This window comes from Ilyonectria robusta (genome assembly GCF_021365365.1).
Source record: "Ilyonectria robusta strain PMI_751 chromosome Unknown BGZ61scaffold_16, whole genome shotgun sequence".
NCBI lineage: Eukaryota > Fungi > Ascomycota > Sordariomycetes > Hypocreales > Nectriaceae > Ilyonectria > Ilyonectria robusta.
In genome coordinates, this window is record NW_025764450.1 from 535141 (window position 1) to 551682 (window position 16542).

The window sequence follows — 16542 nt, forward strand, 5'->3', positions numbered from 1 at the left end:
GGCAAAGCCCATAAAGTAGGTAGGCTCACTCGTCCCAACTACATTCTAGAAGGGACAAACGCCGGAAGCGCTAACACCAAACAATAGCAACAACTTACTTGCGAAGAGCCCTGCTCTCCTGTAGTAATGTCGCACGATTATGAGTTCGAGGGATGGCTTGGCCACGGCGAGACAGCTGCCGAAGGCCAAATGGAATGGGGAACTTTCGAACCGAAGAAGCGGCAAGAGAACGACGTCGATATCCAAGTCACACATTGTGGTGTTTGCGGAACCGACATCCACGTTCTTCGCTCTGACTGGAGTCCTACTCCTTACCGTAAGCCATGAACGCCGCCACTGCTCGATATATGCGTGAGGAATTAATTGGCTAATTATCAATTTGCAGCCTGTTGTGTCGGCCACGAACTAGTGGGCAAAGCCGTACGTGTCGGCAGTCTCGTGAAGAACATCAAAGTCGGTGACCGCGTGGGCGTGGGTCCGCAGGCTCAAAGTTGTGAGCGGCCCGATTGCTACGAATGCTCCTCTGGTCAAATGAACTATTGCCCCCTTGCTGTGGCCACTTACGGGGCGGTTTATCCTGATGGCAAGGGCAAGTCTTACGGAGGCTTCGGCAACTATAACCGAACCAACAGTAGCTTTGTTTTCAAAATACCCGACGGGCTAGCATCTGAGGACGCGGCACCTATGCTATGCGCTGGTATCACGATGTATGCGCCATTGAAGAAGTACGGGTGCAGACCGGGCAAGAAAGTCGGTATTGTTGGCATCGGTGGTCTCGGGCATTTTGGTATCTTGTTTGCCAAGGCCCTCGAGGCTGACAGAGTGATTGCTATCTCGCGGAAGTTATCTAAGCGAGAAGATGCGCTTGCTCTTGGAGCCGACAAGTATATTGCGACAGAGGAAGATGGTGACTGGAGGGCCGAGAATCGCCGGTCTCTAGACGTCATTGTTCTGACTGCTTCAAGTCCCGACATGCCCATCAACCAGTACCTGGAATTGCTCAAATGCGGGGGGACTCTTGTCCAACTTGGGTTTGTCTCTTCTCCCTTTACTTTCCGTATCAGCTAACCGTGACGGCATCGCAGCGCTCATGCCGGCGGTGAGTTTCCGCCGTTTGGCGCGTTGACTCTCCTGTTCAATGGGTTAAACATTGCAGGGGGAATCAACGGTTCCCCAGAGGAGATGAGGGACAAGCTGGATCTGGCTGCGAAGAAACAAATTAAGCCGTGGATTCAAACGATGCCTATGGAGGACGCAAACCAAGCTCTTGTTGATTTGGAGGCTGGGAAGCCACGATATCGACTTGTCTTGGTTAATAGCAAGAATGCATCGGAGTATTGATTCTATTGCTATGGAAAGACGGGTATCTTATGAAATCCGGGATGATATGACATATGCACAGCCAGTCTGTGGGAATTTTATCAAGCTACATGCGCCATGTCCACAGTAAGCTTGGCCTATGACAATACTGGTCTCCCTTCAAGCCTTCTCACGACGGGACCTAGTAATCTGAGCCTCGAAACGAAAGGATCATCCCCCTGTCGTTAGGCAGGGAATAATGGCCTTGCCACTCTGACATCGATTTTACGATTTGTCATCATCCCCGCTCCCAAGATACATGGCGTGAACCGAGTGCGAGTTGCTACAATCCACCACAGATACTCCTGCTATTCGAAAATACAAGGGCCTGTGTGTGCTTAATCGACCCTGAGTTCACCATGTCCTCAAGCACTGAGAGGCAGCTCCGAAGCCGACGGAAGAAAGGTGACAGGCCAAATACCGCCTTGCCACTCATTCCATCCCCATGCTGACCGTGTTGATAGCTTGCGACCTTTGCTTCACTAAAAAGATCAAATGCGACTCACGCGAGCCTCGATGCTCTAATTGCTTGCTTTACAAGGCAGAATGCCGCCGGACAATCTCTCGGCACAGGGCTAACCCACCCAATCCGAGACCTGCGGCCAGACGCACCGCAAATGCGCAACCGTGTGTCCATGACCATCGCGACTCATCCGAAGCTCATGAGCTTACATAAGTCACAGGAATAGTGAATCATTGAGTTCCGACCTAGTAACTTTCGATAATTCACTCCAAGTTGTTACAGAAAATACGAACATGGCACACGCCCAAACACCTGACACATCCATATCGCTCAGAGATGGTTTAAACAACACCAGCGATGCCACCAATGCTCGATTTGGTGCAGACGACTCATGGAAATTCGACCCTATCACTCCGAGGTTACATTATGGCCCTCCCGATAAACATCTTTCACTACCATCGCTTGATGTATGTCGCCCACGCTTGACTGCCTCGGTCATGTTCAGTAGCATACTAACTCGACCAGGAAATTATGCCCATGATCGATCATTATTTCAACTGTATCAACCCATCGATTCCTCTTTTCAATCAATCATCCTTCATGAGGATGGTCGTCAAGTGGTTTAGTTTTGGTTCCAAGCGTGACACGGCCTCGTGGGCAGCGATTCTCGTGGTCGTGGGCCTGGGTCTGCAATCACCTATTCCTGGTCATGATTCCCGTTTTGGATCCTTCGAGATCAAAGATTGGACTGATTACTGCATGCGTAACGCGCAATCGGCTGTTTCTGAGCTCGTGGTGAGAGATGAAGACTTGCTGGGGGTCCAGGTCTTGGTGGCGCTGGCCATGCTGTTCCGGAATGCTTTCGACATCAGGCCATCAGGTATTCTTCTTGGTATGGCTGTGAGATTAGCCCATCGAATGCAGCTACATTTCGAAAATTCAGTACAATCCTTCACGGCAGACGAGGCTTTAGAGAGGTCAAACGTATTCTGGATCACTTACATGGTTGATAAGGTAAGTCAAACCCTTAGCTGACCACAATCCAGGCTGAACAGATACAGGACTTTAGTCTCAAAACAAAAGTGCCGTCCATGCTATTAGACGCTGACATCAGTATCCCATTCGACGCTCACTCATCATCGAACAAAACTGGCATTATCTGGTCATCAGACGGCCGTAGTCAGCTCAACATATTCCACCATCGCTTGGAACTTGCCCGCATCGAAGGCAAGGTCTATGATCTCCTATATTCGAGTCAATCCATGAAACTCGACACTCTGGAGCGCCAAAGCCGAGTTGAAATCCTGAAAAAGACGCTAGATCATTGGTATGGGCGTATTCCGCCGGCCTTCGCGATCGAAAATGTCTCGACCGCTATAGGAGATGCGGAACTGCTTCAGCTAACTCATTTATACCATATCTATCTCTCATGCCTGGTTTCTATACATGGAATTTGGAGCAGGAAGGCAGAATGGATGCGAAGGATCGGCTCATTGGGCAGAGCTGCAATTGAGGATTTTGCAACGGCTGTATACGGACCAAAGGTTGCTACATGCATTGAAACACAGGATCCACCTCATCTGGATGCGTGGAATCACTGCGTGCATGTCAGTCGAAGTTCTTTGAGGTTGTTCCACGAGACACCTCTAACACCGTGCTTGATATGGTAAGACTTTACTAAAATGTGCACAGAGCGAAGTCTAACAATCGTCACAGGCAAAACGGCTGCGCTCACTTCTCCAGCCTCATCATCATTCTCTCCAACATGCTCAATCAGCCAGCGCAGGGGTCTGAATCTCAAGATTTGCAGCTAGTCATGGCATCGATGGACCTTTACGATCGGCACCTCGAGGGCACCGACTCTCCAATATATGGGTCGATACGGCTCGTCATCGAGGATTTGCGCAAAAGCGTCGCTAAGATGGTGGACGCTGATCACCTAGAGCACCCTACTAGATCACAAGCCACAGCTACCCCGATGGTCGTGGGAAAAGAGCCGTATGTGTTCTCCGAAGATGTCGTGCCGGAGTTCGAGTATCACGCCGAACAGCTGAGCATCCTTGAGTTTGACGACATATTGGCTCCTTATGTTGGAGAAGACGGAGTTATTTCATTTCTCAACGACTGCACATGAGACCAAGGCTATAATAAGATTTTTATTTTAGTTAATTATTTTTCTTCATAATTCATAAATTCTTCTATTCGGTGAGCTTTTATTATGTTTTAAAGGCCTAACTCACATAGTGTTAATTAGTTATTACGTTGAAACGTTTGCACGCCCATTATAGCTGGAGCGACATGCGCCGTTGAAAAGAAGATTTTTGGTTGAAAACAGTGGACAAGAATTTCTTCGTTGCAATAAATAACTTGAGGATAATTTTAATGACACAATAAACGAAGAGGCATTTAACTCTGGCTCTTAAATGTCCAGGGATTGACTTTGAAGATAATCCGAAACTCCTTTTGATTATGTAAGGTGCGAGAAGGGCGAGTCAACACTTCAATCTAAACCACGTGGGGTTTCGCTTCCAGGTCTCTGATTTTCCACCCATCGCAGCTCCAAGACGGCCTCTCACCTCTGAACGGAAGATAAAGCGGAGATTACAACTGCTACGCTCCCGGCCTGGCGCCATAATGCCACTGGATTCCGGTGAAAGGTCTGCAGGTGGCTCGTAGACACAACCTGACTGGCTGTTTGGGATTTTTTGTCTTTGTTCCCCTGCATCAGTGGGCGGTGCAAGCACGAAAGGGGCTGCTGCATTCCGACTGGCGGCCGAGACAGACACCGACCACCAGATAAAGACGGATATATAACTCATCTCTGGCCATGGCGGCGAGCAAAGAAGATGAGCTGGGGTGGAAGAGGCCCAAACGGAACGCGTCTGTTTGTCTCTTGATTGTGTGTATTTGCCTCGGCATCCAAGCTTTCGAAATGCTGCGACACATTCTAGTCGGCTACCTGTTCGCAGGCCTGTCAAACCAAGCTCCCCTCTCCCGATTCAACCAGTCAGCGCCTCTCAAGTTCAAATCCGATGGCACGTTCCAGCTGTCCATCTTTGAGGACCTGCACTTTGGCGAAAGTGCGATTCCCGGTTGCGCTACTCTCTCCGTTATATTCCCAGCTGATACAAGTAGATGCATGGGACGCATGGGGTCCTCAGCAGGATATCAATTCCGTCCAAGTCTTGAACAAGGTGCTTGACTTTGATAGACCCGATCTGGTAGTCCTAAACGGCGATTTAATTACCGGGGAAAACACCTACCTGGAGAATAGCACCGACTATCTCGACATGATTGTCGGCCCTATGGTAGAACGCGGGTTGACCTGGGCCTCGACCTATGGTAACCACGATTACCAGGTCAATGTGACAGGAAAGACCATCCTTGAGCGCGAGCGCCGATGGCCGAATGCGCGGACTACCCAGATGGTCTTTGGCCGCGAGGCTGGCGTGTCAAATTATTACCTCCCTGTCTACCCTTCGAATTGCACTGAAACTGCCAAGTGTGCGCCGGAGCTGCTGCTCTGGTTCTTTGACAGTCGCGGTGGCTTCTATTTCCAGGAGTGGAACGACGATGGCTCGAAAGTAGGCCAGCCGAACTGGGTTGATAGCAGCGTGGTCAATTGGTTCCGGCAAACGAACCAGGCCTTGGTCACGCAGCACGGAAAAGCCATCCCTTCCTTGGCCTTTGTGCATATCCCAACCTACGCATCCCTCATGCTACAGACCAAATCCGGCATCGACGGCAACCGCCAGCCCGGTATCAACGACGACTATCCCCTCGCGCCACAGGCTCAAGGTTGGTGCTCTGATGGCCGCAACGATGGCAGCTGCTCGTACGGCGGGCAGGACACTGCATTCATGCAGGCTATAACCGAGACGACAGGTTTGATGGCGCTCTTCTCCGGCCACGACCATGGAGACACGTGGTGCTACAAGTGGGACTCTCTCGTCCCCGGGATGACGGTCAAGGGTAATGGCATCAACATGTGCTTCGGTCAGCATTCTGGTTATGGCGGCTACGGGAACTGGATCCGCGGCGCGCGACAAGTCCTCGTCTCGGAATCCAAGCTCAAAGATTTAGCTGTCGATACGTGGATCCGACTGGAGTCAGGCAACACTGTTGGATCGGTGTCACTGAATTCAACGTATAACCGGGACCACTACCCAGAGACGCCGAATGATAAGACATCCTGCCCTACTTGTAAGTATAGAATTATCACGTCACGGCCTGGTACGAAGCGCTAATTTAAGCTAGGTTGATCTGCGCTCTCTTCGAGTCTTTCACGGTTTCTCTCCCGACTATGTAGATCAAGGGGAGATATCATTTCAGCTTTACAGACATTGAGACTATAGGTCTTGAATCGTTTTTTCCGACGTATTTAGCTTTTTTAGCCTTACTCAATATTATCACATAGATCAAAGCCATACAGTATTCTCAAATAGTAGAGATAAACAGTAAGTGCTACATTCAGCACGAGAAGAAACAGTAGCTGAATAATAAGGTTGTTGTATACTGGCCTTTGCCTGAAGCTTCAATTCGACCCTTCTGACTTCAACCCTGCTTTCTGCAGTCACCGATCTTGCTGTCTGCAGTCAACGACCTTGAGGTAGGAACCTTATTCCGAGCAATAAGATTAAGAGAGACTGAAGTCTCCCGTCGTCAAGAGACCAACTTCCCTTCCAATAATCCAACAACCATCCAATTTCGTTAACTTTTATCATGACAACTACTATTACCCGCCCTATCCTATAAAACTCTGCTAATATAAGATCAGGATATATATTTTGATACACTATATCATGTGTGTGTGTAAGGTATTCCTGATATCCTCTTCCGTTATCAGTAGAATCTTGTAGAGTAACACGGATGGTTTTGATACATATACTACACTTCTTGTATATGATAGAGAGAAAACACTGAATCGTTTCCATCTGAGTTGGGGGTATCCCTCAGGAACAAGTCCACTTTTCCAGGCCAGTTGATTTTAGGTCTAGGGTAACCTTCTTTCCGCCATTGTTTCCGCCTCCGTACCGACGAATTGGGATAGAATCAAGCAATAGGTTAAATTGAGACTTATTACGGGCTTATATACTCATGGAATGGAATACAACATGTCGAAACTCTGCCTTCATTTGTCCCACCTAAACCCGGTGGAATTAGGTAAACATCACAACATGCAGTCCCCTGTGTTCGGAACCGTAGATCCCAGAACCTACAACACTAAGACGTCCTGTAACCACGAAAAAGACCAAAGGTTTTATTTTTCACCAATCAATTCAATTCGTATGTGCTTTTTTTAGAGTACAGTGTTTGGCAATCTATGCCGTAAAAGTCATTTGCTCAAGGCCGCACTGCAAGCCTTGCTACAAAATCTATGATACAAGAAAGTTTAAAGCCTATTACCGCAAATCCATCTCTTCGTTGAACGTCCATCAACTCCCTAAGAAGGGCAACCCGAAGAAGGGTAGTTGCAGCTGCCGCCAGAGCTTCCTCCGGTAATGCTGACACCAGTGTAAGTGAAGTCAGAGCACGAGTCAGAGCCGCAAAGGACGTAGTAGTTGTACGCGCTTCCGGTGGTAGTACCGGTGACATCCTCAAAAGTAATGTCAGAGATGGTGACGCCGTTGGTAGGCTCGCCAGTGGGACCGCCGTTGAGGTAGTCCTGCTGCACGTCAATGCCGTACTTGGTGATTCCGGACATGGTGACGTTGCGGTAGGTGATGTTTGTGACGGAGCCAGTCTCGCCACTGTTGCTCTTGATGCGGGCGCCGTTCTGGCTGTCAACGATCTGGGCATTGGCAAAGGTCACAGTGTCGACGGTGTTGTTGCTCTTTCCGCCAATGGAGCCAATGCTCAGGCCGTGTCCACCATAGCAGTAGATGCCATCGATGACAATGTTGGAACCGGAAGTCACGGCGACACAGTCGTCCTGGTTGTGCACCCAGATGTTGGACATGGTGACGGTGTCAGAAGCGGAGATGTCGAAACCATCGGAGTTGTGGGCAGCGGCCTCTCCATCACTGCTGTCGTTCGCCTCGTCACCAGCGGAGTTATCCAGAGTGATGTCGCTAACCTCCATGTCGTAGTTGTACTGCATGTAGAAGCAGTGGACAGGCCAGTTCTTGATGTTCAGGCCGGTGACCTTGGCGTTGTTGGTGTGCTTGACGACGATGAAGTGGTTGGGCTTATCGCCTCCGCCGTTGGAGCCCTGGCCATCCCAGTAGGCAGCGCCGTTGCCCTCAATGACGTGATCGGAGGTTCCAGTGATGGTGATGTCATCACCAGAGATGACGATGGGGTCAAAGTCGGAGTCGACGGTGGTTCCGAAGGTGGTGGTTCCCGAGAAGGTGACAACAGCGCCGGTCTGGAGGCTCTCGAGATCTAGGGTCGAAGAAGCGGGCATGGAGAGGTTGTCGAGGACAATGTTGGTGCAGCTGGCGACGGCCGAGGAAAGCTGCGCGTACTCGGTGACGGTGCAGGCAGTGGCATCTACGACGGCGGTGGTGTCGGCAACAGCAGCGGCCGAAGTTTCAACGGCGGCGGCAGAAGTCTCGACGGCAGCGATAGAAGTCTCAACAGCAGCGACGGAGGTTTCAACAACAGCAGCTGGGGTGGTTGAAGTGACAAAAGTAACGAGCGTCGAAGGCACGGCTGGCAAAGAAACCGGAGTCGAGATGGAAGCAGGCTCGTTCACGGGGGTGACAACTGAGGTGGCAACGGCAACAGGAGTCGAAACAGCAGCAGTAGGAGCCTCGACGGCAGCTCCAACATAGCAAGAGCAGGCGCTCGACAGGTGGCCGATGCTACCATCACAGGCAGACAGGAAGCCAGTCGGGACAGCGTCGGTGGCGGTGACTACGGCAGCGGTGAAAGTAGCACAAAAGCTTGCGGCATCGGCCGAAGAGGAAACAAATGATCCAGCACAGGCATGGGTGCGCCAGTTAGAGCAGCCCAGAACAGACGGCACAGCCGCTGAGACGAGGTAGCAAGCCTTCATGGTGAAAAAGAGAGGTAAAAAGAAGGAATGCGGTAAGGCGAAAGAATGTGAATGAACGAATGAATGGCAAACGAAAGAACCAGAAACGACAATACTGAAGAACAAACAAAAGCCGTTTCCGTCTCGAGACGATGATATCAGTTATATCAACCCATCAGCTCTCGATGAAGCTGCACGGAACTCGGCACCGGAGCTCCACTATTTGTTCCGGGATACCGGCTCGAGCGGGATGGCGACCATGGGGCAATGGGCCCAAAACCGCGTTTTCACTGCCCCTTGGCATCATTTCCCTCTGTTCATCTGTTTCAAGGCGTGCGGCGCGTGTCCCACGATGGCGATGGCGATGGCGCTTGTGCTAGCCGGGCTTTAATAACCCACGAATAACGGTCTAGTTTACACGTTCCATTGGGCATTCTGGAGAGATCGTCTGCGTGGCCGATGCAGGTCCGTCGCTTCCAGACTGTGGGGCGGCGTGGTGCTACGCTGTTCAGGGTATAGACACCGCTGCGTCCGCGTACAGGCCGATTCAATGACGCGGCGTTGCTTTTAAACAGAGGGTATTGTGGTCAATGGGGATTAGCTTAGAGGGCGTATCGAGGGTAGACCTGGGTCGAAGTCAAGGTTGCGTCAGCAATTGAGGAGATCATGATCAAAGGAGCGACCACAAATATCTTCCTCGAGCCTAGTGAGATGATCTGATTGATAGAGGATTCATCTCGTGGTTGGTTACTGTACGGATGCTATCTCGACATCCCCTAAGCTTCCTGCCATCTCCACAAGTGGTGCATATTCTGCTTCCTGTGCAGCTTGCAATACCCACTCTGCCCCCTCAACTTTACTTATCCTGCAGGAACGGCGTGATGTATGTACACAAGCTCCCTTCTCCTGACGTTCTTGACATCCATCCGTATTAGCGTCGATATTAAGCGTTCGTCGCGTGTGGTGAACAAGCTTTTCATGCCGTGCTCATGTGGAGCTCACTGGGAGTACGTACTCTCCTGGTGCCAATCGACGCCGCCTTTTCCGCGTACAGACTGTTTTAATTACTAACACTACGTTGAAACATGGCGGGAAGGTAGCTTGTGGATTGGTGGAAGAGCTTCTTAGGCCGAAGCTAAGGTGACGAAACCTGAAGCTAATTTAAGTCAAGGGTTGGTCTTGAAAAAATCAAAGTGACGTAGGAGAGACACATTGGATTCCTTCGTCGCGCCTGTAGGATGAAGAGCCCTCGTTAATACGAATTATGATGAGCTATATGTTTCTATGCTTAAACTTGCCTACAAAAGATGGGAAGAGGAGTAGGGTAGATGGCGGTTCGGAATTATACAGGATGAGGCTGTATAAATGTATTTTTTTGAAAAGACACCGAGTGCACATGTCGAGAGCTGTACTGTCAAGCCTTCTCCAAAAAAACGTGACGGTCGCAAACGTGTCTAGGGAGGCTCTGTAATCAAGGAGATGGTAACGAAGGACCTCTGATGACACAGCGGGTTGTAGCTCCAAGGTCAACGAGATTCTGAATGGTACAGGACAATTCAGGCAAAAATCACAGAAATGCCCGCCAGTTCGAGTAGAGTTAAGCTTAGCTAGCTAGTGGACTGCTTAAGGAGTAGTCTACTTCGTATGCTTAAGCCAAAAAAAAAAACCCTCACGTCTCGGCCGCCTTCCGACTCTGACAAAGATACATCAAGGGAGCGCATTATAAATCTATCTACGCAAATGCCAAAGAATTTAATTTCTGGGGTCGAAGGACTATATTTGGAAATGCCAGCGTTCTCTGTCAGCATGGAAATAGCTGCCAAAGGGGGCTGTGAAAAACGTGTCGTGAAGTTAGTCAGCACTTTAATTCACGGCTAGTGACACTCTGGTATGTCCTTTCCCTACGGCTGTTCAGCTTCTTAATTAACCTGGTGCTTGCTTCTATTAACCTGGCGCTTGCTCCTACTAACCAAAATAGATTTCAGCTTAAATTTTGTATGCACATGATATCACCCACCTACGTACGCCAGACCGTGGCATCTCAGTTCCAATCACGGTAAGACGAAGAAGTCTAGACGAGACACGCACCCCTCTCGGCACTGAGATGCCGGCCAAGCCGCCTTCTTTCTGACAGGTGCATAATATCAGCTATGGCAAAATTAAGGCTATCCAATAACCTTGTTTGCATGTTAGAGGCCTCCTCGGCGACCACTGTTAGAACCGGATTGTCGGGGCTCAGCCTTAGCCAAGTTGCTTGCTGTAAGCGTAAGCGATTGGGCCACGGTCAGCTTACGCTCCTTCGGATTTGTGTTCCTCACAGAAGACCCGCAAATCAATCCGCTTAAATTAAACAAAAAAGCGACTAGGCTGTACTGGGTCTACTCCAAGTTGTGAGTCCCAAGCATTTGTCACGGCGAGCCAGCTTGAACTCGGTGGTGTTCTGCATTCCTCTTCACGGACTGTGTTCATTATGTCAACCAGTAAATGTCGAAATAGCTTGTGGCTGAACTAAATATTTAGTTTGCAAAGGGCGTTTTGCAAGGCCAGGATCACCTATTACTTTTTCAGCAGCCTTATCCAAGAAAAGCGGCTGAGGTCCCCGATCTTAGCACACTCTCAGGCCCCGCCTGCAACACTGCTAGTTCTCCTTCATATTTGTCAGTGCAGCGCCCCCAAATTCTATTGCTACCTCGTGGGCATCTAACGGCATCGCGAGAAGCTATCTCGGTGGTCCCGGGCAGCCTTGCTGTGGCGGCCCCAGTGTGATGCTTACTGCTATCGCCTCAACGCCTCTGGAGTTCATGTCAGACACTTAAATCTCACTCGCGGGATTGACAGCACCCGACAGACGCTATGAGTTCTTACCATCGTCTAGTCTAAGTCATGTTGAGAGTCGAGCAAAGTTGCGTATATAAACAATTGCATATCCTTTCCTTTGCAGTCCTCCAACAGATCACAGATCCACACAATCACCTCCCTCTTCCGCACTGTTCTTTCTTATCTCTTTACTTTGTCGATTACTCTTTTCGCAAGCATGTTTACCAAGCTTTTTACTCCCGCGGTGGCCTCACTGGCTGGCCTCTCGAGCCTCATCGGAGTTGTCACTGCTCGACCATTCCAGGCTGTCCCCGAGTCCCTTGTGGCTCGTGATACCGCCATGGCGGTCCTGTCTCCCATGACCAACTGGGGCGGTATTGGTGCCGATCCAAATGCCGAGCTGTATGACTATGATGTCTTTTACTGGTCCAATGGAAGTAAGGATAATTTAAATCACTTGTTCATGCTACGAATTACTAATAATCACTAGATGTCGTGGCAAACTTGACCTGCTCCGGTGGCAAAAACCACAAGATGCTTAATGTTGCCCGAATGGGCGATAATGTCCAGGCATTGGACTGCTCGAACCCCGGAGAGCTGACCATGACCTTCAAGGACATGGGGGCAAAGGAGTCCGCCAAAGAGGATTGGAAGTGGGTTGATGAGAAGAAAGCCCACACCATGGTCTTGGTTGTCGATGGAGGCGAATGCGGCGGGCCCGACGGCAGAAAGCAGTACGCAATCTCCAGCATCAACTATGATAGCTCCAATCCCACGGCCACCTTTTGCAGCAAACCAACTGCCTGGGACGACTTTGTCGAAGACTACACCCTGAGAGTCAAATCCGGAGCTTTCGATGAAGACGACAAGAGTTTGGCGAAACGAATTGGCGGCAGCGGCTCCATCAGCATCGCCAATGACTTTTCCAAGAACCTGTTCTCTCAAGACTTCGGCGGTGTTACGCTCAGCGTGGACTGCGCCCACTGCGCTACCACTGGATCCATCGACTTTGACTTCCAAATTGGCCTTTTTGATGGCCTCACCGGATCCATCGTTGCTAGGAACGGGCTCGGTGCCAGCGTTGGCCTCGGAGTCACGGCTTCTGGAGAACTCACCTCCCCCGTCGATATCGCCTCCATCAGACTCCTCAACCTCCCCCTGACTCCCATTTCAATTGCCGGAGTTGCTACTTTTGGTCCTGAGATCAATGTTGACGCCGTTGCCGGTCTCTCGGCGGTCTCTGGTCAGGTTTCAGCTGACTTTGGCGTCGCCATGGTTATCCCCGACGGCACTACCCTCCGCGTTGGAGGTGACTCCGACGCCATCAACCCGCAGTTCAACAAGATTGGTCCCACCATTAGCGCCTCAGTCCAGGTCACCGCCAGCCTGGGCCCTGTCGTCACCTTCGACATTGCTGCCACGGTCTTCGGCAAGGGTCTCGTTGCTGGTCTCGGCCTCGCCGCCCCCAAGCTCGATGCTACACTGACTGCTTCGGCTTCAAGTGCTGGCGGCGTGTGCGGTAATAGCAATGCCATTGCTGGTGTGGAGCTTGATGTCAACGTTGGCGTTGAGCTCAACATCTTTGGCGGCTTCGGATCTGCCGCTGACCAGCCCAACGCGAAGAACATTTTCAGCACCAGCACCCCTATCTTTGATGACTGCCTCGTTCTTACCACTGGAAACAACCAGGGCAACATCAACGGAAACGATGGCATTCGCCCCAAGGTCGGATCTGTTACCTATAGCGATGGCTCTCAGTCTGACCTCTTCAATTCTGGAGCAAACTCCGATGATACTCCTATCAACCCATTGTCTGACACCCAGGACATCCGCACCATCACCATCGATAGCAACACCGGACTTGCTTCGTGTGCTATTACCACAGCTTTCGACGCCACCAGTGGATGCGTGGGTGATTTCTTGTTCAATGTCGATGCCGGAACTTCGTAAGCATACCCCTTCATTTCAAGCTGGCAAAAAATTGATGCTAACTACTATGATAGAGCCGATATTCCATCAGACTTGGCCAAGAATGTTCTCTGCATGAGGTGCCCTAATGTGGTGTAAATGGTATATTGAAATAGTTTAAACTGGTGCCCGATATTTCATTCATGGTAGATAGCATTACCCAAGATATAGTTTTTCATTTGATATTTAATCTATTACAGTTTAAGTTTGGCTTCAAACAAGTTGCAGCAGAGTGAAGCAACAACTCATCATCACTGTACTAGTGTGGTAAATCGTTGTAATGTCCCCATGCTGCCTGGCTCCACCCTGTGAACCGAATCCCCGTTTGCGCCTTCAAGTCTCAAGGTTAGAGTCAAAGTTGAAATTGATGCTAGTTTGAAGCGGGACTGAGGAGTGTATCCCAGTTATATCAAATACGCTATAAGACTATGAATACTCCAAAAGAAAGAAATACAAAAGAAACTTAATAAGTATGTTAAAAGAGGCTCAGAGATGATTGGGAAAGTATACTTTAAGGGAATTAAGGAAAGCCACCATATGAAGAAAACAGTAACCTTTACCCGTTTTTGAAGTAATATAGGAGTAGACCGATTTTCAAACCATAATTCTATAAAAACCAAAGCATCTGACAACAAGTGATACAACCAGACCAAAGGGCAATGTTCTGGAAAATGTCACCAACCCAATCCCAATTAAAAAACAAAAACAGTACACCTATAATTCCGCCAATACTTATAGCACTTACCATAAGTTGCATAACGGCTGCCACTAGCAGCTTGACAGGCTTAACACCGACTGAGGTATGCTGGCTGGACAGATAAAAGATAGACAAGATGACAAGAAGTACGTAGGCGATAAACAAAACAGGAAGCCTTTTTGCTTCGAAAGGGTCAATGAGAAATTGATCTGTTTGCGTTTTGAGAATCGCAAGGAAAACCAAAAAGTAAAGAGAAGACGATATCCACTTCTGCAACTTTAACTTTGATAGCCATAAACACAATAATGCCCACAGAAGCTGAAAGACAGGTTGAAAGACAAAGAATTCAAGTGCTAATGAGGATGCAAGTGAACTTGGTTTACCCAAGCCGAAAGTAACAAGAAATATACCAAAGTGGAAATATGACCAGGCCGCGAGAAAGACCACACCTTGAAAAGAACCGGAGTTTTCATATTGAACTCTAGTTGCATTCACAGAGAGGCCCTGGTGAGATTCGGAATGTATGTCATTCGGTTGGGAGTCAACTGAATCACTAATTAGATGCAATCAATCTAGATAGAAACTTAACGAGTAGAAAGTGTGTGAGAGCACAATAAGACACATATGAATGCTATATTGGAATGGTGTCCGAACGATAAGATGCGAGATGCAGCATTCGTAGATGTTTTGGTTTGGATGGATGCGGGTGAGGACTTACTTTGTGTGTATTCAATCCCTTCCGTTCTACCATGTGTGTTGACAGTATGCATCTCTGCGAGCTCATGATTCACCTGATAAACGCCTTCGATGTAGTTAGCAGACCTCTTGAGAAATAGGATCAGTCAGATCATAAATGCTTCGGCCGCTAAATCAAACACAATTCGTCTTGACTAAAGATACCATACCAGAGTTGGACTCAGACTGGTTTCGACCTGCGAAATAGTCCATGATATGTACCACGATCGACAACAGTGGTGCGATGAGTAACACTAAGGGAAGTACTTGGCCAAATGTCCAAGTGTTTTCGCCACCGGGACTGTGACCTCGAGTCGAGAAGATCTTGTTGGTTTCCCATGCCGTAGAAAACACCAGCCATAACACCTATCTACCGACGCTGTTAGTTGGAGAATACATTGTGTAAATTTCGTTGAGCTCACCTCTGAAAATAGGGAAGTGAGAAGATCCAGTTGTACGTGGAGGACCTGGAACGCGGCGATTGAAATAGGTTCCAGGGTAATACTGAGCATTATCCTTAGTACTGACTGGCTAAGGTTAGGATTCCAATTCTCTAAACGAGATGTTGACTTTTCCTTAAGTGTAGAGGCCATTCCACGCAGGCTATTTACGAGACCAGACCGCATCTTAGCTAAACGAATCAAGTATCCGTAAATCAAGAGGAGTACAGAAATCAGCATGGACTGAAATGCAAACGTGTCTATATCCACACTTGGTCTATAAGAACAGACTGCGTAGTTATTGGCTGTGTTAACCAATCCGTATTTTTTGTCCTGCTGATCATAGCCGTTTGCCCATGTAAAGTGTGACGTTGGGATCATGGCTACAATCAACAAGATCAACACAATGAGCATTGCTACTACTCTCCAGGTTTTCTCAGTTGGGTGATTAATAAGGTAGTGCCGTAGAAATGTTAGTGCCGCAAGGTGTGTGACTGAGGCAAACCAGGCGAGGTGAACGATAATTTGCCAATGATATTCAGATAGCCGACATTGAAGGGCAGTATAGCCACTCACTAGAATAGCTATACTTGTGAAAATCTGGATGTCTGCAAACATCAAAATACACTGCGAATGATAACCATCCAGAATAAAAAAAATGAAGCTGTGACTATCGACCTTGTTGAGCATAGACTCAAGCTGGCTTGCCCGAGAGCCAGAAAATCTTGACGAGATGTCTTGCAAGGAAGTCCCCCTGCGGAAGGTGTTAAGAAATGCGCGGTCAACTGGATTCGGGTGTTGGGTTTCAGTCGTCATATCATTCATCGGGCGAAAAGGATCCAAGTTTGGGTTGTGGAAGACGAGATAGAATATCGTGAGGAAGGTGACTAGCATAAAGGAAGTAATTAAAAAGCTGGAGATGACCTGTATTTCCTTCACGTTAGTTTATAAATTCGAGTATATATTCGGTGTCTCACTTACACCTAGGCCTGCGATGTCACCATACGGCTCGAGCTCTCCTGGTGTTTCATCGCACGAGTATGCGCATACGTCTTGACTGTTGGCCATTGTGCGCTGAGCAAAG

The 16542-nt window shown here is 49.0% G+C and overlaps 6 protein-coding genes across 6 annotated transcripts; 4 read left to right on the plus strand and 2 right to left on the minus strand.

The window, feature by feature from the left end:
• Positions 1 to 126: 126 nt before the first annotated feature.
• BGZ61DRAFT_480628 (chaperonin 10-like protein) lies at positions 127 to 1341 on the plus strand (the record flags this gene model as incomplete). Its single annotated transcript, XM_046249214.1, has 3 exons — positions 127 to 316; positions 386 to 1031; positions 1086 to 1341. 3 exons carry the CDS (start codon positions 127 to 129, stop codon positions 1339 to 1341), a joined length of 1092 nt encoding a protein of 363 aa, XP_046101516.1.
• Positions 1342 to 1573: 232 nt separating this feature from the next.
• Positions 1574 to 4053, plus strand: BGZ61DRAFT_395007 (fungal-specific transcription factor domain-containing protein). The gene is made up of 6 exons (XM_046242910.1): positions 1574 to 1764; positions 1824 to 1986; positions 2043 to 2289; positions 2348 to 2836; positions 2884 to 3488; positions 3539 to 4053. Exons 1-6 carry the CDS (start codon positions 1719 to 1721, stop codon positions 3954 to 3956), a joined length of 1968 nt encoding a protein of 655 aa, XP_046101517.1. The 5' UTR covers positions 1574 to 1718; the 3' UTR covers positions 3957 to 4053.
• A 319-nt stretch (positions 4054 to 4372) lies between these two features.
• On the plus strand, positions 4373 to 6249 carry BGZ61DRAFT_456111 (Metallo-dependent phosphatase-like protein). Its single transcript, XM_046246463.1, has 3 exons — positions 4373 to 4902; positions 4958 to 6025; positions 6080 to 6249. Exons 1-3 carry the CDS (start codon positions 4650 to 4652, stop codon positions 6082 to 6084), a joined length of 1326 nt encoding a protein of 441 aa, XP_046101518.1. The 5' UTR covers positions 4373 to 4649; the 3' UTR covers positions 6085 to 6249.
• Positions 6250 to 7081: 832 nt separating this feature from the next.
• On the minus strand, positions 7082 to 8923 carry BGZ61DRAFT_456112 (endopolygalacturonase D). Its single transcript, XM_046246464.1, has one exon. It carries the CDS (start codon positions 8820 to 8822, stop codon positions 7266 to 7268), a length of 1557 nt encoding a protein of 518 aa, XP_046101519.1. The 5' UTR covers positions 8823 to 8923; the 3' UTR covers positions 7082 to 7265.
• A 2912-nt stretch (positions 8924 to 11835) lies between these two features.
• On the plus strand, positions 11836 to 13568 carry BGZ61DRAFT_480632 (uncharacterized protein; the record flags this gene model as incomplete). Its single annotated transcript, XM_046249215.1, has 2 exons — positions 11836 to 12055; positions 12109 to 13568. 2 exons carry the CDS (start codon positions 11836 to 11838, stop codon positions 13566 to 13568), a joined length of 1680 nt encoding a protein of 559 aa, XP_046101520.1.
• A 574-nt stretch (positions 13569 to 14142) lies between these two features.
• Positions 14143 to 16526, minus strand: BGZ61DRAFT_480633 (uncharacterized protein; the record flags this gene model as incomplete). The annotated part of the gene is made up of 6 exons (XM_046249216.1): positions 14143 to 14193; positions 14332 to 14828; positions 15002 to 15085; positions 15241 to 15388; positions 15441 to 16382; positions 16440 to 16526. 6 exons carry the CDS (start codon positions 16524 to 16526, stop codon positions 14143 to 14145), a joined length of 1809 nt encoding a protein of 602 aa, XP_046101521.1.
• Positions 16527 to 16542: the final 16 nt, after the last annotated feature.

Excerpts from the sequence above, each read along its gene's own strand:
- BGZ61DRAFT_456111 (XM_046246463.1), top strand. The coding sequence starts at position 4,650 with ATGGCGGCGAGCAAAGAAGATGAGCTGGGGTGGAAGAGGCCCAAACGG. Across the intron at positions 4,903-4,957 it reads GGACCTGCACTTTGGCGAAA|ATGCATGGGACGCATGGGGT; the intron begins GTGCGATTCCCG and ends TGATACAAGTAG.
- BGZ61DRAFT_456112 (XM_046246464.1), bottom strand. The coding sequence starts at position 8,822 with ATGAAGGCTTGCTACCTCGTCTCAGCGGCTGTGCCGTCTGTTCTGGGC.
- BGZ61DRAFT_395007 (XM_046242910.1), top strand. The coding sequence starts at position 1,719 with ATGTCCTCAAGCACTGAGAGGCAGCTCCGAAGCCGACGGAAGAAAG. Across the intron at positions 2,290-2,347 it reads TTTCACTACCATCGCTTGAT|GAAATTATGCCCATGATCGA; the intron begins GTATGTCGCCCA and ends TAACTCGACCAG. Across the intron at positions 2,837-2,883 it reads TCACTTACATGGTTGATAAG|GACTTTAGTCTCAAAACAAA; the intron begins GTAAGTCAAACC and ends GAACAGATACAG.